This window comes from Entelurus aequoreus, linkage group LG03 (genome assembly GCF_033978785.1).
Source record: "Entelurus aequoreus isolate RoL-2023_Sb linkage group LG03, RoL_Eaeq_v1.1, whole genome shotgun sequence".
Classification (NCBI taxonomy): domain Eukaryota; kingdom Metazoa; phylum Chordata; class Actinopteri; order Syngnathiformes; family Syngnathidae; genus Entelurus; species Entelurus aequoreus.
The window spans coordinates 26224804-26247836 of NC_084733.1; the positions used below are offsets into that span (position 1 = coordinate 26224804).

Here is a 23033-nt window from a genome sequence, read left to right on the forward strand (position 1 = left end):
GGTTTTCTAATCATCAATTAGCCTTCTGAGCCAATGAGCAAACACATTGTACCATTAGAACACTGGAGTGATAGTTGCTGGAAATGGGCCTCTATACACCTATGTAGATATTGCACCAAAAACCAGACATTTGCAGCTAGAATAGTCATTTACCACATTAGCAATGTATAGAGTGTATTTCTTTAAAGTTAAGACAAATTTAAAGTTATCTTCATTGAAAAGTACAGTGTTTTTCCTTCAAAAATAACGACATTTCAATGTGACCCCAAACTTATGAACGGTAGTGTATATATATATATATATATATATATATATATATATATATATATATATATATATATATATATATATATATATATATATATATATATATATATATATATGTCTTAATTAGATTATCCAAAAAATAGTGCTCGATACCGTGGTAGAGCGCAATATATGTATGTGTGGGGAAAAAAAAAAATCACAAGACTACTTCATCTCTGCAGGCCTGTTTCATGAGGGGTTCCCTCAATCATCAGGACATTTTAATGCTTCTATTAAAATCTCCTGATGATTGAGGAAACCCCTCATGAAACAGGCCTGTAGAGATGAAGTAGTCTTGTGATTTTTTTCCCCCACATATACATATATATATATATATATATATATATATATATATATATATATATATATATATATATATATATATATATATATATATATATATATATATATATACACACATATATACATATATGTCCACACAGGGTGGTTTTCTTGAAAGGAGCGTTAAATATGAATCACCTCTCAGCCAAGAATGCATTATTCATGCTGTAGGACGGTCAGATCAGGAGGTATATGGCACACGACCAGAGTGAAACATGAGGTGATCAGAGTGTTGAGCTGCTCCACATTTATAGAGTACAAGAAAGATTTTATGGTCCCACCAAAGCTTAGTATGGCCCTCAAAAGAGCTATTCCCAGGGTTTTGTTATTCTAAAGCGAACCTAAATCACAAAAGCCTCTCTCGGAACTTCCTTAATGACACCACAACACAAAGATTTAAAGACTGAAAGGGGTAAGATATCAGGCGAATCCTTGACACAGCAGAAAATAAATAAGAGGAGCAAACTCCTTGCACACCCTTGGAAAGTCTGTAGGTTGCAAACTTTGGTGAAAACTTTCCTGAAGGGAAGCTGTCCAAGGTCATGACTTGGTTATTGGCCATTATCATTTAGACAGGTAGCGATAACTACAGGAACGATAATGTTAGAATAATACACTGTTTAAAAAAATAGAGGGAATTGCTTTGCACACTTCTCATCATTTTGGCTAGTTTTGCATTTTTTGCCCATAGAACTTCTATGTTCAGGTTGTGATCAAAATGTTTCTCCAGTAGCACAGTGTCATTAGTAGGGATGGGTACAAAATTGGGTACATTTTTGGGACCTAGAGGCACGTACAAACCCAAAACCAGTGAAGTTGGCATGTTGTGTAAATCGTAAATAAATACACAATACAATGATTTGCAAATCCTTTTCAACCTATATTTAATTGAATACACTGCAAAGACAAGATACTTAACGTTCGAACTGGAAAACTGCAAATATTAGCTCATTTGGAATTTGAAGCCTGCAACATGTTTCAAAAAAGCTGGCACAAGTGGCAAACAAGACTGAGAAATTTGAGGAATACTCATCAAACACTTATTTGGAACATCCCACAGGTGAACAGGCTAATTGGGAACAGGTGAGTGCCCTGATTGGGTATAAAAGCAGCTTCCATGAAATGCTCAGTCATTCACAAACAAGGATGGGGCGAGGGTCAACACTTTGTGAACAAATGCTTGAGGAAATCGTTCAACAGTTTAGGAACAACATTTCTCAACGAGCTATTGCAAGGTTCAGAGAATCTGGAGAAATCAATGCACGTAACATTGAATGCCTGTGACCTTGGATTCCTCAGGCGGTACTGCATCAAAAAGCGACATCAGTGTGTAAAGGATATCACCACATGGGCTCAGGAATACTTCAGAAACCCACTGTCAGCAACTACAGTTGGTCGCTACATCTGGAAGTGAAAGTTAAAACTCTCCTATGCAAGGCGAAAACCGTCTATCAACAACACCCAGAAACGCTGTCGGCTTCGCTGGGCCCGAGCACATCTACAAACCCTGTTTCCATATGAGTTGGGAAATTGTGTTAGATGTAAATATAAACGGAATACAATGATCTGCAAATCATTTTCAACCCATATTCAGTTGAATATGCTACAAAGACAACATTTTGGATGTTCAAACTGATAAACATTTGTTTTGTGCAAATAATCATCCATCCATCCATTTTCTACCGCTTATTCCCTTCGGGGTGCTCACCGTGCTGCCCGCAAATAATCATTAACTTTAGAATTTGATGCCAGCAACACGTTACAAAGAAGTTGGGAAAGGTGGCAATAAATACTGATAAAGTTGAGGAATGCTCATCAAACACTTATTTGGAACATCCCACAGATGAACAGGCAAATTGGGAACAGGTGGGTGCCATGATTGGGTATAAAAGTAGGTTCCATGAAATGCTCAGTCATTCACAAACAAGGATGGGGCGAGTGTCACCACTTTGTCAACAAATGCGTGAGCAAATTGTTGAACAGTTTAAGAAAAACCTTTCTCAACCAGCTATTGCAAGGAATTTAGGGATTTCACCATCTACGGTCCGTAATATCATCAAAGGGTTCAGAGAATCTGGAGAAATCACTGCACGTAAGCAACTAAACCCGTAACCTTTGATCCCTCAGGCTGTACTGCATCAACAAGCGACATCAGTGTGTAAAGGATATCACCACATGGGCTCAGGAACACTTCAGAAACCCACTGTCAGTAACTACAGTTGGTCGCTACATCTGTAAGTGCAAGTTAAAACTCTCCAATGCAAGGCGAAAACCGTTTATCAACAACACCCAGAAACGCTGTCGGCTTTGCTGGGCCTGAGCTCATCTAAGATGGACTGATACAAAGTGGAAAAGTGTTCTGTGGTCTGACGAGTCCACATTTCAAATTGTTTTTGGAAACTGCGGACGTCGTGTCCTCCGGACCAAAGCGGAAAAGAACCATCCAGATTGTTATAGGCGCAAAGTTGAAAAGCCAGCATCTGTGATGGTATGGAGATGTATTAGTGCTCAAGACATGGGTAACTTACACATCTGTGAAGGCGCCATTAATGCTGAAAGGTACATACAGGTTTTGGAGCAACATATGTTGCCATCCAAGCAACGTTACCATGGACGCCCCTGCTTATTTCAGCAAGACAATGCCAAGCCACGTGTTACATCAACGTGGCTTCATAGTAAAAGAGTGCGGGTACTAGACTGGCCTGCCTGTAGTCCAGACCTGTCTCCCATTGAAAATGTGTAGCGCATTATGAAGCCTAAAATACCACAATGGAGACCCCGGACTGTTGAACAACTTAAGCTGTACATCAAGCAAGAATGGGAAAGAATTCCACCTGAGAAGCTTAAAAAATGTGTCTCCTCAGTTCCCAAACGTTTACTGAATGTTGTTAAAAGGAAAGGCCATGTAACACAGTGGTGAACATGCCCTTCCCCAACTACTTTGGCACGTGTTGCAGCCATGAAATTCTAAGTTAATTATTATTTGCAAAAAAAAAAAAAAGTTTATGAGTTTGAACATCAAATATCTTGTCTTTGTAGTGCATTCAATTGAATATGGGTTGAAAAGGATTTGCAAATCATTGTATTTGTTTATATTTACATCTAACACAATTTCCCAACTCATATGAAAATGGGGTTTGTATCTGTGTGCTTCTAATTGTTTTACAGCTTTCTTTATTCCTTCTCACACATGTTTAGTTGTCTAGCAGAGCAACCACTCTCTGTTTTACCACCCCTCTCTCAGCTAGCTAGCTGCTAAGTTAACGAAGCTAAGCTAGTTGCGGCTCAAAGCAACTACGCTTCGAAGGCGTCGGCTACTCTTCGTCTATTACTCCGAAGACAGCAAGAACTCGACTCGGTGAAAGAAACAACCTAGCTAACTGCTAAGCTAATGAAGCTAAGCTCATCGCGGTTGAAAGCAACTATGCTCCAAAGGCATCTGCTCCCTCACGGTGCCGCCACTTCTCCGAAGACAGCAAGAACTCGACTCGGTGAAAGAAACAACGTGAGTATGGCTCCCTGCTCTTCGTGCACCGTTCTCATGGATAGGTCCGCCAATTAGAGTAGAGGAACTTTCGTAACTTTAGACGTTGCGGACACATTTGCTAGCGTTAGCTGGAGCGAGCTGACTAGCCCAGTTTGTAGCAGCCCTAAGCGGCCTACCGGTTGAGACGCATAATATATTTAGGCCTTTAGCTAGTCCTACACCCCAGTCTACCGGGCACCACGCCTTGGTTATAGGGGACTCCATCACCCGGACCACTATCTACGTGAACATTGTTGTAAACGTCGGCTCCAATGACACTAGGATGAGACAGTCAGAGATTACAAAGAGCAATTTAGCTAGGACTTGTAATCTGACTACAAAAATGTCCTGGCATCAAGACTAAAGATTAAAGTACCAATGATTGTCACACACACACTAGATGTGGTGAAATTTGTCCTCTGCATTTGTCCCATCCCCTTGGGGAGCAGTGGGCAGCAGCGGCGCCGCGCCCGGGAATCATTTTGGTGATTTAACCCCCAACTCCAACCCTTTGTTGCTGAGTGCCAAGCAGGGAGGTTATGGGTCCCATTTTTAAAGTCTTTGGTATGACTCGGCTGGCAAGTACTTGTCTCTGGCCCCCCGCCTGCAAGAGGCAATGATGAGCGGTATAGCAGATTAGTATCGCTTAACAAGTGGCGGGCTAGTTTTTGTAGAGAACGGGGACTAATGTTTATTGATAATTGGCCCTCTTTCTGGAGCAAACCGGGCATGCTGAGGAGGGACGGCCTTCACCCTAAAGGGAAGGCACCATCACTTTCTCCAGAAATATAGATTACTATTTCAGTCACACTTCACTTACTACACTAGAGCAAGCTCGGACACAGGCAATTACAGTGTCTGTTAGTCCGGATGAGAAGTCAGTTAAGCTAGAACTAACCAGTGCCAGGCTGGAAAATCCCTGCACACATAGCATTTTTTGTATAATAATACATATCTCACATAGTGTTTTTTCTGTAGTAACTGTACCAGAGGTGAACATGCATTCTACTGAGGTGGCAAATTATGACACGCTCAATATATTGCAGCACCAAGCAAATGATAATCTCAAGATCCCCATTATATCAATTCTTAGATGTGATCAAAATTATTTAAGGCGCACTACACAATATAAAAATAATGTTTATAATCTCAGTAATACGGATACCATTAACGGAAATTCCTCATAACAGCCCACTACCACAATTACACAAAGCGACTCGGTAAAGAATCTCTGTATTATATTCGACCCAACTCTCTCATTTGAATCACACATATATAGTGTATATATCAATGATGAAATCTTAACATTGCAACACATGCCAATACGGCCGGGTTAACTTATAAAGTGCAATTTTAAATTTCCCGCCACACTTCCGGTTGAAAACGTTTATGTATGATGACGTATGTGCGTGACGTCAATGGTTGGTACGGAAGTATTCGGACCCATTGAATCCAATACAAAACGCTCTGTTTTCATCCCAAAATCCCACAGTATTCTGGACATCTGTGTTGGTGAATCTTTTGCAATTTGTTTAATGAACAATGTAGACTGCAAAGAAGAAAGCTGTAGGTGCGATCGGTGTATTAGCGGCGGACTACAGCAACACAACCAGGAGGACTTTGAGTTGGATAGCAGACGCGCTACCGTGAGTACAGCTTTGGCTTCCAAACATTTGATCGCTTGCCCGTACGTGCGTGTCGCTATGTGCATGTCACGTACGTAACTTTGGGGAAATATATGTTTCTTGCCGACTCTGATGGCGGCCGGGGTGTCGTCGAAAGCTACAACGCCCGCCGCTGCTGCCGTCCCGTAGCTAAGTTAGCTTCAATGGCGTCATTAGCAACAGCATTGTTAAGCTTCGCCAAGCTGGAAATTATTAACCGTGTATTTACATGTCCATGGTTTAATAGTATTGTTGATCTTCTGTCTATCCTTCCAGTCAGGGGTTTATTTATTTTGTTTCTATCTGCATTTGAGCCCGATGCTATCACGTTAGCTCAGTAGCTAAGGAGCTTCGCCGATGTATTGTTGTGGAGATAAAAGTCACTGTGCATGTCCATTTCACGTTCTCGACTCTCATTTTCAAGAGGATATAGTATACGAGGTGGTTTAAAATACAAATCCGTGATCCACAATAGAAAAAAGAGGAAGTGTGGAATCCAATGAACCCTTGTACCTAAGTTATGGTCAGAGCGAAAAAAGATACGTCCTGCACGGCACTGTAGTCCTTCACTCTCACTTTCCTCATCCACAAATCTTTCATCCTGGCTCAAATTAATGGGGTAATTGTCGCTTTCTCGGTCCGAATCTCTCTTGCTGCATTGTAAACAATGGGAAAATGTGAGGAGTCCTTCCTCCTGGGACGTCACGCTACTTCCGGTATAGGCAAGGCTTTTTTTTATCAGCGACCAAAAGTTGCGAACTTTATCGTCGTTGTTCTCTACTAAATCCTTTCAGCAAAAATATGGCAATATCGCGAAATGATCAAGTATGACACATAGAATGGATCTGCTATCCCCGTTTAAATTAAAAAAATCATTTCAGTAGGCCTTTAAGTGTTACTAAATAAATAAATAAATAAATGATAAATGGGTTATACTTGTATAGCGCTTTTCTACCTTCAAGGTACTCAAAGCGCTTTGACAGTATTTCCACATACATCCATTCACACACACATTCACACACACATTCACACACTGATGGCGGGAGCTGCCATGCAAGGCGCTAACCAGCAGCCATCAGGAGCAAGGGTAAAGTGTCTTGCCCAAGGACACAACGGACGTGACGAGGATGGTAGAAGGTGGGGATTGAACCCCAGTAACCAGCAACCTTCCGATTGCTGGCACGGCCACTCTACCAACTTCGCCACGCCTTCTTTCTTTCATCTTTGTAATATTGCCAAAATTCGTCCCATTTTGTCCACCACCAACGCTGAGATCATTATTCATGCGTTCGTTACATCTCGTCTCGATTACTGTAACATATTATTTTCGTGTCTCTCTATGTCTAGCATTAAAAGTTAACAGTTGGTACAAAATGCGGCTGCTAGACTTTTGACAAAAACAAGAAAGTTTGATCATATTATGCCTATACTTAAGATGTAACTTTAAGGTTTTACTACTTACATATAAAATACTACACGGTTTAGCTCCATCCTATCTTGCCGATTGTATTGTACCATATGTCCCGGCAAGAAATCTGCATACAAAGAACTCCAGCTTATTAGTGATACCCAGAGCCCAAAAAAAGTCTGCAGACTTTAGAGCGTTTTCCATTCGAGCTCCAGTACTCCGTTAGAGATGCTATTTCTGTAGAAGCATTTCAGTCCCATCTTAAAACTCATTTGTATACTCTATAGCAGTGGTCCCCAACCACCGTGCCACGGCCCAGTACCGGTCCGTGGACCGATTGGTACCGGGCTGCACAAGAAATAAAAAAAACAAAAAAATTGTTTTTCTTATTTAAAAAAAAAATTAAACTAACATAAAATCACAATATATACATAATATATCAATATAGATCAATACAGTCTGCAGAGATACAGTCTGTAAGCACACATTATTGTTTTTCTTTATGACAAAAATAAAATAATTAAAAAAAATACCGTTTACCGTTTCCTAGGTACCGGGAATTGGTGCCCAACCGGTTCAAATGTGAACAGTACCCATCCCTAGTCATGAGTGGGAATGAGATAGTAGGAGACAAAGTAGTAAACTGGGAGAGGCCAAGGCAATAATGGGAGGGAAACAACCAAGCAGATTCATCTGTTTTTTTTGTGCGCGGAACAGAAGGAGCATTATGCCACAAATTTACCTCCATATTTTATATATCCAAATCTGGGATGTGTGATATAAATGTTTCCTTTATTTTTTCAACAGTGCATGTGAAAACCAATTAGGTCTTAAAGACCCCGATTCTATTTTTGAATGGAAACAGCAAGCTTGATGTGACCTTTACATTTCATTGTGCGGTTTCCTTTTTTAATCAGAGCTATAATGAGGACAGCGTTTGTCGTTAACCTGCTAATGGGATTGTATAATGTATATTATTAATCTTATTCAGTGTGGAAATTGTTAAATGTATATATGTTTACTGCAGTGCAAGCACTGTCAAGCTTTTTCGGTGGAAAACAGCTTGCATTTATTGTGCCTCGAATAACTATGAGAAGCTTTGAGTGCAGTGGGATGTTGGATGGAGCGCTATAAAGTGAGCAAAAAGTCCCTGGTACACCTTTAACGTTAGGGAAAGATTATCCATTGTATTGCTTAGCATATTATGTAAATAAAGGTGAAATATCAACACAATAATACAGTATTAGGAAAACATCTTGCAATAAGAACTTTGGGGTAAGTAAATATTTAAGGTCGGGGAATGGGCATTGTCAACACTCCTAAGAAAGATGAAAAATTGCTATAACTGTTACAGATATTTTCTTGGGTTGTAAAGTTGTCTTGCAGGCATAACAAAGTCAAACACCAGAGGGACAAATCAAACCATCTGACAGCTGCCCAAACCTGCAAAACCTTTTCCTCTTCTTCTCTCTTTTTTCTATCCTCCTCTTCCTGCTTCCGTTTTGTCTCCATCTCTGTTTTCCTACAAGATATTTCAGACAAAACAAATTAAAAATTAATCAACAGTTACTCTTTCTTGTCAATGCCACATACAGCCTTCGGTCCTCCTCCTCTTGTTTGCGCCGTTGCTCGTCCTTTTCCCTCCTCTTCCTCTCTTTGTCCATCTCCTCCTCGATGTGCTTCAGCCTCTCAGTTTCTTCTTCTTGCTGTTTCTTCTCCTGCATGGAGGAGAGCAGCTGCTCGGAGCGCTTCATCAACACTTGGTACTCGCTGTCAATCTCCTTCCAGGTCATCGCTGAGCCCTGTTGGGGGAGAGAAGAGGACAAGGCCGCATACAACATGTAGATCAATTTAAAGCCTGAAAGTCGACATTTGCAGCGAATAGCACCAGTAAATACACTTTCAGATTTAACAGGAAAGTTGTATAATCATTTTTTTTATCAGTTGTTAGATCGTATTTCTAACATTAGCTCTAAACCATAAAAAAGGGTATTTTTAATAACATTTCATTACATTATTGTAAAGGTAGCTCTAGAGGACCTGTATAAGAGACACTGCAGCAGAAGAGCAAACAGCATCCTCAGGGACTCATCCCACCCAGGTCACCACTGGCTTGAACTCTTGCCCTCAAGGAGGCGCTATAAGATCATCAAAGCAAGGACAAATAGACTGAAAAACAGTTTCTATCCTAGAGCGGGGGAATTAAAAAAAAAAAATATATATATATATATATATATATCTTTTTTTTCTTCATAAAGAAATACAATCATGTGTGCTTACGGACTGTATCCCTGCAGACTGTATTGATCTATATTGATATATAATGTATATATTGTGTTTTTTATGTTGATTTAATTAAAAAAAAATAAAATAAAAAAAAAAAAAATAAAAATAAAAATTAATTTCTTGTGCGGTGGTTGCTGATATAAAGTGTTGAAGTTGCTGATATGAAGTGTTGAAGTTAATACATTAAAAAATCAGTAATAACACATTTATAATAATAATAATGAATGTTAAACTTTACCTCTGCTTCAGATAATATAAAATAAAACAAAAAGATCCATCAATCACAGTGCAGGAGAACAGATTTAACACATACATTCAACAGGGGGTTTGCAATCCCTGTGGGGTTTGCGGAAGTACTGCAGGGAGGCCGTTTTTTATGTTTATTTAGATTTTTTCTAAAATATATATCTTTGTATTCCCACACAATTTAAATTAAGTTTATAAATGGTAGTGGAATGGCCACCCTATTCACTGTGCCTTTTAGAACAAAAACATGAATAAATAATAATTACATTATTACACTAGTTGCCTGCGAGCAATAAGTGGCACTAGTTTTGACCCAGCAATCAGTGCACTAACTGCCAGCTTGCTTTAGCGACACTAGACTGCATTATCTGAATATCTTAGTATTGCACAATTACAAAGTACCTTTAGGACCAGTTAAATTTAAATATATATGATTGTTTTTACTGATTGTCAATCAAATATGTGTCATACAAACCCATCAATGTGCATCGTTAACTTATTTTTTCAAACTTTATTTAACGACAGAACATGAACTTATTTACTTACAAGTGATGCTTTCATTTCGTCCAGGAGCAGACACGCATGGTCAACTAAAACATTCTCTTCAATGTAAGTGTGCTCTGTTTTTAAAGATAATGCACAGATAATTGGGCATGTAATATATAACTATATTGACACACAGATGTGGTATAACAGCATAAAGTCAGTTTAATTGATCAACTTAAACCTAGATGTGACCTCATTTTTCCATTGCTCTTGTAATAGATACAAAAAACAAAAAACAACCATAATATTGTCTATGCTAAAAACAAGACAACATTACAATTTATACAAACCATAAAACAAACTTCTGACACCTCTTTAAGTTTATTATGAATGTTTACACAATTTGTTAGATCTAATTCATCATATGCACACTATTTAAAGTTGCTAACATTAGTCTTGAGACAAAGTGATACCTCGTGTTCGCCGCGGCTTCATAATATCTTTGTGTCACATGGCAGTACTGTTGTTGCTCTCAGTCAACCGCAAGAAGAGGGCGAGACAACTCGCAGCGACAGTAACGTTAAAGATGAAAAAATAACACGCTAACTATGACGGAAATAATTAATTGCAGTTAACACCGTAATTTGATAACCTGACTCTCGCCAGATCCTTATAGTTTGCTGAGCTCCACACAAGGATCTGGGCTCGAGGGCAATGCAAACTCCTTCAAGATAGCAAAAAATAATGAACAAATCGGGATCGCCGGGCGGGATTTCATAGATGTGACGTAGCGCCGAAGCGACTGTTTGATTCAAACAACAATGGCGGCACGCAGCGAGGAGTCGTGTGCTGACATTGATTCTGCTATTGCAAGTGTTTTGTCGAATCTATTGAATATTAATTCAGTAGTTTAGGAGCTGGGGGAGCAGTAGGTGTCGGGGGATGGGGACACAATTTCACCCTGTCCCGTTTATCGGTTCTTCAGTTTTTGCCATTTTTTAAAAGTGGACAGAGTGTCTTCGAGTTTCCCTATCAAGCGAAAGCACCGTAAGCATACTCGACACGGTCTCTCCCGAACTTTCAACAATTTCAAACCAAGTTCTGTTAGACGTTCATGTATGCTTTTTTCGTTTGAGTTTGAGTTTATTTCGAACATGCAAGCATACAACAGGATACATCACAATTTCCAGTTTCTCTTTTCAACATGTTCGAAAAGGAGTAGGAAGAAGCAGAGCTTATTTAATCCTACCCCTTTTCTTTTACATAACAGTTGCTAAACTTTTTTGTTCACTTCCTGTTCTCAATTTATTCACAATGTACTCCATAAGTAATCACAATAAAAATAAATAGATAAATAATAATTGGTGAAGTAAGTTACATTTCATATGATGAGATAAGTAAGATTATTTTGAGAGTGAAAGAATGGATGAATTAAATAAATTCAGAATGTTTATCATGGTTCTTCTTCTTTGTACTTTGTAAACACTTTAAGTTTGAAGAGTTTCTTGAAGTGGATCATATTAGTACATTGTTTGATTGCTTTGCTTAATCCATTCCATAATTGAATTCCACATACTGATATACTGAAGGTCTTAAGTGTTGTACGTGCGTACAAATGTTTTAAATTACATTTTTCTCAAAAATTATATTTCTCCTCCTTTTTTGAGAAGAATTGTTGTATATTCTTGGGTAGCAGGTTATAGTTTGCTTTGTGTATAATTTTAGCTGTTTGCAAATTCATTATGTCGTGGAATTTCAGTATCTTTGATTCAATAAATAAAGGATTTGTATGTTCTCTATATCCAACATTATGTATTATTCTAACTGATCTTTCTTGTAACACCGTTAATGAATGAAGTGTACTTTTGTAATTATTTCCCCATATTTCTACACAGTAACTCAGATATGGTAACACTGGTGAGCAGTAGAGAATATGAAGTGATTTTTTGTCTAGAACATGTTTTGCTTTATTCATTATTGACGTGTTTCTTGCTACTTTATGTTGTATATTTTTTACGTGAGATTTCCAGTTCAATTTATCATCAATCATTATACCTAGAAATTTGGTTTCATTTACTCTTTCAATTTCTTTTCCGTCTATTTGTATTTGTTTGACTTTCTCTTCTACTGTTACCAAATAGCATTATTTTAGTTTTACTGAGATTCAACGATAGTCTGTTTTTGTCAAACCATCTTTTTAATTTGTTAATTTCTTCTGTTATTATTTGTATTAACTTGTGTGTGTTCTCTCCTGAACAAAACGCTGTTGTATCATCCGCAAATAGTACTAACTTTAAATCTTTTGTAACTTTACAAATGTCATTTATAGAGATTGAATAATTTAGGTCCTAGTATTGATCCCTGAGGTACACCACAGGATATATTTAGCGTTGTAGATGTGTGTTCGCCTAGCTTCACGTATTGTTTCCTGTTCGTTAGATAACTTCGTTGGCGACTTTGTGAAATATTTTTTTGCTGTTCCCAATGAAGCCTTTTATTCGCATATATTCTTTGCACAAACGACATCGATCGTCTACTGACATTGCTGCGTTGTTTCAGTAAAAGTTCTCTCACTTTTCGCTCTGTCGTTATCCAATATGTCGGCTATTCTGTTTTGGATTTCGCAGCGTTGCTCTCATCAGCGTCACGGGTTGATTTCGATGTGAGTGGTTGAAATAGCACGTCATTCAAGATAACGGACAAGTGGTTTATCCAATCACATACAATGATTTTTTTTTCCAAGGCCCCGCCTCCTGAAATACATCTCCTATTGAGATGTCCCAGATTCTGGTGTGGCGCTCAGCGAACTACAAGGATCTGGCGAGAGTCAGGTTAGTAATTTGATACCTCTAAAAAATATGTGCTAATATCTGAAAAACTGAACACAAAAACAAACCCAATCATGACACTCGTCCTACTGGGGCGATATTAAGAGCATAAAAAGGTGAATGAATGTATTCATTTTTCTTCAAAAAAAGTTTGCTCCAACTTTAAATGAAAGAATGACCTTAGATAACAACACAACATAATGACTAATTGACGGCTGGACTTATCAGACAATTAGCGTGGGGAGAAGAGGTCATTGTATTGTGCAGATTCATTCGAGGGAGTCACTAACAGCGACACACAGACGGTAGGTGACAAGGTCTTGTCCCTAATGTACGGAGGGCCCTGAATGACAGGCATTGGCATCCCATGAATAATTCACTCAAGAGACGCAGTGCCAGGAGCAATTCTCCCAGCTCTCAAAGCACCATAAGTGTCGACGTGGGCCTGCTAATAGGCTAACGGTGGCATAAAGAGGGGGAGATGAGAGGCTGATTGGGATGAAAGGGGGGAAGAAAGGGTCAAAAATCCTCGCTGCGCCACCGTCAGTCAGGACACCTCGAGGAAACAGACGCTTGGTAATCATAGCTGCAAATGGCAACAGATTCAAGAAAAGCAGCTTGTTTGGGCAATGCAGATTTGTTGGTGATTTGCTATACCTGGCGGGTTCATTAAAGGTGTGCTTATTGCACGAGGCGAGCTGGGATTTCACTAATCAGGTTTGATCATTTAGCAGAACAGCCGCAGTAATTTAAACTATTGACGGGAGGATTTCTTGCTCATGAGCTGATTGGAAATATTGATTCAGAGAAAAAACATTGGAATTTGGCACCGCTTGTGTGTGCAAGAAGTGCAAACATGGGGAAAGGCATACATTTGAAAACTTGTATGCTCCTAGAATGGTAGTCATACCAAAGACTATTAAAAATGGGACCCATAACCTCCCTGCTTGACACTCAGCATCAAGGGTTGGAATTGGGGGTTAAATCACCAAAAATGATTCCCGGGCGCAGCCACCGCTGCTGCTCACTGCTCACCTCACCTCCCAGAGGGGTGATCAAGGGTGATGGGTCAAATGCAGAGAATAATTTCGCCACACCTAGTGTGTGTGTGACAATCATGGGTACTTTAACCTTGTTCATAATGCTAAGCCTGAATCACGAGTGGAGCATCTGGATGACTGATGACATAAGCAGCTTTACAGTCACTATTAAAAGGTCAGTCTTTACAACTGGCCAACAATCCTCGTATGTCGTGAAAGGAGGAGACATAAACATAGTCGATGGCTCACCTTTATTTTAGCTAACAGAGCATCTATGCTTGCTGCCAGCTCTTGGACCTGCTTGGCCATCTCCTGTTTGCCCTCTTTCAGCCCGTTGACCACTTCGTTGAAGCGCTCCATGTGCTTCTTCAGGTTGGTCACCTTCACCATACCATCAACGCTATATAGACAGGGAAAAAAACAAATTGAATATACTTATGTGACGTAATCCAAAACAGAGGGATGTGCAATCATATAACACAAAGGACATTCTATAGCGAGTTATACAGTGTAACATATACAGTAAAGTAAACTATTCAAAGGGTTGTGCAATTCAGAATGAGACAGACATTTATTATAAAAGAGGATTTTGTCTATCATTCACAATTCCAATGCGAGACAAGAACGCACGTCTTTCTCATTTCTTCTAAATCATAAAAAACTGCTAGTAAGGGGCGGCTAAAAATAAAGGTAATGGTCTATTCCGCCTATGAAGCACTCTAAAAAAACAACTATGTTTTGTATACATGCTGTAAATATGTACATAATCCAGTAACAGACAAATTATTTATAACATGTAATATTTACAGTATTTTGGTCACTTTAAACTTCAGCAATCATCCTTCATGATGGGCCGAAGAGGTTTTGGGTCCCTTACCCAAACCTCAACAACCTCTCCCCCCAAAAAAAACACAGTTTGAAAACAGCGAAGAAACAATGCAAAACTATCACTCGTTTTACAAATAATTTTGTTCATGAATAGGTTGTATTCCGTGACGTGACTTTTGAACGGACGTAAACAAAGTAGTGGGCCACCAAACCAATATTGCTACTCATGTGCAGCAAACAGTGTGTGAACTATCTGAGTATGCAAGGGGCCTAGATCTAACAGCTAAAAGGAGATACAAGCAAAAAATCTAACTTCTGTACGCAATGGAAGAGATCTGTATACGTTATCATAGGATTTGTCAAGTGATACCAAGGATTATCCGTCGGTCGTATTCCCGGACATGTCAAACTATGTGGCATGGCAGATGTCATTCTACACGAAAAAACAGATGAAAACTTAGAAAAGCATGGATGTCTTCAATTTCTTTGTGAGTGGCTGGGTCAAGGAAGTTGGTATGAAGACTCTCCCGGATAAATCATGCATCGTTTTCGCTCGGGTAAGGTTGCATTTCATAATTTAACTTTGAGTCTACAATTATTCAGTACAAACCGATAACCGATTTTAACTTTATAGATATGAATACATCAGTTGGCGAGCCTCTGGCTCGATCTATATGTACTATGGATCGGTCGATGTCCGGTTGGAAAGTCATGAATCGGTTGATTGAAGATCTGATACAAAATATGACTGCTCTAATGACGGTGATGACATAACACGAGAGTACATTGCGTTGCTTCTGATTGGTTTACATTGCGTGCAATGTAAACCAATCAGAAGCAACGTAAGGACGGGTCTTTGCATCTTTATTTTTCACACACACCTAAGCGCAGTGTCGTGAACTTAGTGACTTTCGTGCTAAAACTACAATCTTTCCAACTCCTCTTAATGACTTTCTTTCTCAAAAGCGACTATCGACAAATCTTGAATTTTTTTTCAGATGTTTGGAGACATGAAAGCGGTACTCTGTCTAGTGAATGTCTGCTCTTACAAAGCTAGTACTGAAAACACATTTTGTTGTACTTTTAATTGCCATAATGTGAAATCCATTCCATTCTCGTCAGAGCAAAGAGGAGATACACCTATTCTGTGCAAAGCTGCCGCTATTTCTGCCTTGGTTGAGATGTAAGTGTTTCATCACTGTCAAGCTTCAAATAAAAACAAACCCATCGTTCATGTCAATGAGCCAGTCAATTTGTTTGTTCGTAAATAAAGTATATTAACCTAACAGTCTTTCGATCAAATTTGATACTCTACATTTAACGATGTAGAACAAAGAAAAATACAACTAAACTAGGAATCAAGAAAAGAAAATACATTTGCAGTTCCAATCATAATTTTCTTTTTTTTTTTAACTTACACATATTTTCTTTAAGTTCATGGATTGCAATGTCTTGAAGTTGATAGTTGTACTTTTTGCTAATAATACAGGAACCACCTGTTTTGTATGTGTCTATTTAAATAATAAACAACATTGTTCTGACATGACACATTTACTTCTTTTTTTACCATGCAAAGCTTACATGTGCATCAAATCGCATCGAATCGTAATGTTTAAAAAAAGTAATGTTAGTGAATCGTATCGTAACCCATGTATTGAGACTCATATCGGTCAGGGTAGAGATGCACATGCCTAATACATACATTATACATACATACACATATATTTACATATATTCAGTTTATATATACAGTACATATATATTTACCATTTACGTGCAAAATCATCAATGCTCAGACTGAGTATTTTGTTATTTTTACCTCTTCTTAATATCAATTTGGTTCACTTGTTCTGGACCCAAAGAAACAGATGTAATCTGATTATACAAAAGACCAATCAAATAAAACTTGATCTAATAGGATTAAAGTGTTCCCTCAATTATCTTGGGGGTTATGTTACAGACTTCCCAGTTTGGTAAGTGAATTTCCACAACGTGGGGACACTATTCATTTTAGGAATATTTTATGCATTTAAAGTCTTTATAAGCCCACAACTTTCACATTCACTTCCTATGCTCTTAAGACACTTCATACATTCTAAAACTTTTTAAATTGAAAACTTAAATAGGCACTCAAATCTCAATGAACTCAATGGTACCACAGTATGTGGCGAGGGAACCGTGTAGATAGGATTACAAGCTTCTCATGGAACCGTTAAATGGATCTATTGTCAAATTTATATATAAACACAGTCCAACGTCTGCAAGCCAATATCTTTTGAAATTCAAACAGAATTTCAGGAATATGACTAAAATGTCAAACACATTTTAAGAGCTTGTATAAGGTGACACAATTCTTAAATACTATTTTTTTTGACCGTTTACACTTTCAATATGTAATTTGTGATTATTTATTTTTTAATACAGACATATCTAAAACTGCACAACAGGAAATATACAACATTTTGCTTTTCCTACATTTACTGTAACTAACACATTTTTACACTTGTATTACAGGTAAAAATGTAGAATTGTTATGATGATAGCACATGAAGCCTGGCAAGGATTCATTTATTTCCAATGGGTTCTTTGGGTTTAACGACTCGGGGAGACTCACCGCGGCTTGTGCTTCCTCTTACATAACCACATGCGCACAGTCTTCTGAATCTTAATGCACGCCAAAGCCCTGTAGCTCATCTTGTTCCTCACTGGGGACAGCGTAAAGACAAGAAACACAACACGACACCATCATACATGCAGTCACCGGATTCAACATTTACATTATTCTTTCCACAGTGAAATGCAGTACTTGTTTGGTTTGTTGTCCAGGAAGTGCCTGATCAAACAGCCAATGTTCTTTTCTAATGCAATTTAATGCTTTTAAAACAAAAAGCAGACTGCATGGGAAGCCACAACTAGCCACTAAGTGTTGTGCTGCAAGGAACTGATTGCTTTTCGAGTACAATTTCAAATAGGTTGAAGCTACTGTGCTTTCAACATTCAGCAGACACTTGTGTTTATGAGAGTGTTTGCGTAACAGATTATGAATGCTGCTGTCTGGTGTATTGGACGAACATTTGATGACAGACAGGCTACACCACTGGACCTTCTTCCAGCGGCTGCACACCAACCACTTGTTGACTTTCTTCAGTAGTTCTGCCAGGTGGTCAGGATCCGACTTCATGATCTGGTCAAACTCGGCAAACTGTCGGCACGCCATGAACAATTATTATCATTAGGCTATTTTTCAGGACATATCAGTGATTGACAGAGCAGCATTAACATTATTGTACCTTTCCAGGGCGAAAGAAAACTCTGGTCAATCCAAATTTGAAGTCATTGTCATTCAGCCCCAGCGCTTTAAACAACGCCTATAAAGAAGACGTTCAAAACAGTTGACGTTGAAATACTATGCATACTATTTTATGCCTTTTATCAGACTGAACGCAATGGTCGCATGGCAACAAAGAAGCAGAACAAATAGTATGGCAAGTAACCTTGCAGAAGAGTCTTGGGTTCAGTCGAGTGAGCTTATCAGGCATGTACTCTTTATACATGTTGTAAAGCTCATGGAAGGGGGCTCGGGAGGGAAACCCACCCTGCATCAGGTCCAGCACTGACACCATTCCTAAAATTAAAAGAAAAGGTGATGAACTAACACAAATGCACTGCAGTAAGGCTGACAATGTGCAACTGAGATATTGTTAGTTTTTTAAAATTAATAATTCAGAATATTTTTTAAAGTATCCGTTTTTAAGTGTCTATTTTTCCCCCATCTGGTCTCATTAGCATCCTTTCAGTGTTAACCAATTACTTTCCTGCATTCCCTCCTGTTCTCCCAACTGTCTCTTGCTTTCAAGTGTTTAGTTGCCCTGCTCCTATTTAGTTTTTCATTTGTTGTGTGTAATAGCCCCTTGCTTTATTCATGATTAGTATTGATTATAATATGAGTTTATTTTGATGTTTTTACTTAATGGTTTTATTTAAAGATTGTATTCATCATACTTAAATATTTATCATGATTAAATGTTAATTAATTTAATCAAATTATCTTAAAGAGTGATACATACTATACAGTCAGGGAAACAATGTGTTTTTATAGTTATATATACATACAGTACAGGCCAAAAGTTTGGACACACCTACTACTTTTTCACACACTCTTGGCATTCTCTCGATGAGCTTCAAGAGGTGGTCACCTGAAATGGTTTTCACTTCACAGGTGTGCAGTAATCAGAGCAAAGGGTGGCTATTTTGAAGAAACTAGAATATAAAACATGTTTTCAGTTATTTCACCTTTTTTGTTAAGTACATAACTCCACATGTGTTCATTCATAGTTTTGATGCCTTCAGTCACAATCTACAATGTAAATAGTCATGAAAATAAAGAAAACCCATTGAATGAAGGTGTGTCTAAACTTTTAGCCTGTACTGTGTGTATATATATATATATATATATATATATATATATATATATATATATATATATATATATATATATATATATATATATATATATATATATGTATAGTCAGGGGAGGCAGGTGAGGTGGGGCCTCACGTGCCATCATGGAAAGAAGAAAAATGTAAAAAGAAAAAAAAAAAAAAAAATTGTTATATGTATCCTGTGATTATAATATAAAGTTATTTTCTTTTTAACTTCACCAGTTTTAGATTATTTTTATTCAAAATCGCTGAATTTTCACATTTGCCGTTCAAATACTGAGAAGAGACTTGCGGTGAGTCAGCAGCCAGTTGAGCCTCACCATGGATTGCGCAATGACTCGGCTAACTGCTGGCCTGCTGTGCAGTGAGACCGTATTGCTATATGAATTATATTATACATTTCTATATTTTAGTTAGCTGAGGTATATAATGTACAGTGTATTTTGTCAACAACTGTATGTGTGTAACGTATTTCTTGTGCTGAGCAATTATAAAACGGCTGCGAAGACGCACTGGGTGAGGCTCGCAGTAATCCCGCCTCATGGTGGTAGAGGGCGCTAGTGATCCCAGGGATCATTCTTGCGACTACTCGGCTGCAGAATAAGTGACAACAAGCAGCAACAGTTAGCAAGTCAAGTGCAGCCGCAGCGATTGTTTATTTTTTCCTCTCGCCTGGACTTTTAACATGGAGGATTACATATATAAAATAAAACAGTTTTCTAAACTGGACTTTCAATCGAAGCAGGAGGTAATAATTAAAGGAAGATCTCCATCGAGACAGAGAGACTTTTAAAACTGAAGAAAGATAAGGAAGACTTCTATAAACAAGTTATCGATGCTTTTATTCAGAAGGAGCAGCGCATGGACTTCATTTATAAGTAAAGGTAAGACCATAATTATGTTTTTTTAATTAAATGTGCTTTTTTGTGTTCTACAGTTTGTATATGTAAAGAATGCTGGTATGAGCTTTTAAACATAGCCCGTTAACTGCTGCCAATCAAATGGTGAATAAGATACTCTTTAGGGTTCATATGTTTTTAAATCTGATTTTGATGAAGTCAGTGCCTCAACAGCCATGAACCTCACCGCACATCACTGATATACACTACCGTTCAAAAGTTTGGGGTCACCCAAACAATTTTGTGGAATAGCCTTCATTTCTAAGAACAAGAATAGACTGTCGAGTTTCAGATGAAAGTTCTCTTTTTCTGGCCATATTGAGCGTTTAATTGACCCCACAAATGTGATGCTCCAGAAACTCAATCTGCTCAAAGGAAGGTCAGTTTTGTAGCTTCTGTAACGAGCTAAACTGTTTTCAGATGTGTGAACATGATTGCACAAGGGTTTTCTAATCATCAATTAGCCTTCTGAGCCAATGAGCAAACACATTGTACCATTAGACCACTGGAGTGATAGTTGCTGGAAATGGGCCTCTCACCAAATGGGCCTCTCACCAAAAACCAGACATTTGCACCTAGAATAGTCATTTACCACATTAGCAATGTATAGAGTGTATTTCTTTAAAGTTAAGACTAGTTTAAAGTTATCTTCATTGAAAAGTACAGTGCTTTTCCTTAAAAAATAAGGACATTTCAATGTGACCCCAAACTTTTGAACGGTAGTGTATATGTATATATATATATATATATATATATATATATATATATATATATATATATATATATATATATATATATATATATATATATATATATATATATATATACATATGTATACATATATATATATATATATATATATATATATATATATATATATATATATATATATATATATATATATATATATATATATATATATACATACATATGTATACATATTTATACATATATATACTTGCATATATATATATATATATATATACACACACACACATATATATATATATACATATATATATATATACATATATATATATATACATATATATATATATATATATATATATATATATACATATATATATATATATATATATATATATATATATATATATATATATATATATATATATATATACACACATATATATATACATACAGATAGATATATAGATAAATCACAATAATCACACTTTTGAATTGTGAGTGATCATGATTAATCACATGCTTGCATAATTTAAATTAACTTAAGACAATTACTCCAATATTTTGACACAAATGCAATGTTATTGTCAGAATGTCATTAACATTTAAAAAATAATGTTTTACTAAATGTATATAAGTTATTTGCTTAAAACTTGGTGACATCATTATCAAAAGTCCTATCAGGGTTGATTATGAAGCAAAATTTGTCACAGAGCACACCAGTCACTCTCCTCACTCATCTTGGCAGTGGCATATGTATTGACCTTGCCTCATTCACCAACAGTTACGTGGCTTTCCTACTAAATATGGACGTGCGATTAAATCCAGAAAATGGCGTACACAAGTAAGAATTCTGATGTATTTGAGTATTCGCACATACAAATCCAAGCACATTTCTTTGTTATATTACAATCTGCTTGGACACAGACGTGTGCGTGCAGGGGCGCCGAAAAGGGGGGGTAAAGGAGACGGATTCTAGGGGCCCATGATGGAGGGGGGCCCAGAGAGGCCCCTAATGATGATGAAATTATAATACAGGGGGCCCTGTAAAGATTCTTTTCATGGGGCCCAAAATCCCTAGCGGCACCCCTTTGTGCGTGGCTTGGCACACCCAGACCACGCCTTCTTTTACATTTGCAAATCATATTAAAAATAGCCATGTGCTTTAGCTTGGCATGGTCTGACCTATCACAAGTCAACAGGAGGTGCTTCTTGCTCGTGTCTCGAGCAAACGACAGAGCGATTGTCAGCCTGTCATTGCTGTGTCTCTGAGAACTGAACACAGGCAGGAAAAAAAAAAAAAGAAATGGTCGTGTCAGGTAGAAAGTAAGGAAAAAAATAGATGTGCGTGGCTAAAATTGACTCGGGGAAATTTGTGAAATTAGTGCTGCACCCTGTTTGAAAAGACAGTCGCAACATCCATCCATCCATCCATCCATCCATCCATCCATTTTCTACCGCTTGTCCCTTTCGGTGTTGCGGGGGGCGCTGGAGCCTATCTCAGCTGCATTTGGGCGAAGGTGGGGTACAATGATACGTAAAACTTTAGAAGAGGTGGGTGACTGATTACCCCAATGTAAATTTTTCTTTTTTTTTTACTTGTAACTAAATGTGTTTATAGAGTTTTTAGAGTTTATACTGATTACAGTTAAAAAAAGTTAGCTACAAAAAAATTAATAATTGGTCGGGCATCAGGAATGAAGTGAAGAAAAAGATGGATGTACATTGCCAAAACAGAATCACGTTTGAAAAGATAATCGCTCCAAATGTGTCCCTCACGCTCCATCCCCCCGCCACCAGAGCGACTGCCGCTAAACCCCCCACTGACTACCGTCCCCGGTAAAATATGTATAACTTTAGAGGCGTGGGTGACTCTGATTCCCCCCCATAGAAATATAATTTCCATCCATCCATTATCTACCGCTTGTCCCGTTCGGGGTCGCGGGGGGTGCTGGAGCCTATCACAGCTGCATTTGGGTGGAAGGCGGGGTACACCCTGCACAAGTCGCCACCTCATCGCAGG

The 23033-nt window shown here is 38.0% G+C and overlaps 1 protein-coding gene across 3 annotated transcripts in view; it reads right to left on the reverse strand.

The window, feature by feature from the left end:
• myo6b (myosin VIb) overlaps positions 1-23033 on the reverse strand; it is a 109245-nt gene that overhangs the window by 21337 nt on the left and 64875 nt on the right. For all 3 annotated transcript variants that reach the window (XM_062041573.1, XM_062041572.1, XM_062041574.1), the window contains exons 21-27: positions 18455-18585; positions 18251-18328; positions 18033-18162; positions 17575-17665; positions 14382-14532; positions 8840-9048; positions 8690-8768 (exon numbers count right to left, since the gene is read on the reverse strand). In XM_062041573.1, coding sequence (XP_061897557.1) covers positions 8690-8768; positions 8840-9048; positions 14382-14532; positions 17575-17665; positions 18033-18162; positions 18251-18328; positions 18455-18585 — 869 coding nt within the window. The remainder of the gene's footprint in view (positions 1-8689; positions 8769-8839; positions 9049-14381; positions 14533-17574; positions 17666-18032; positions 18163-18250; positions 18329-18454; positions 18586-23033) is intronic.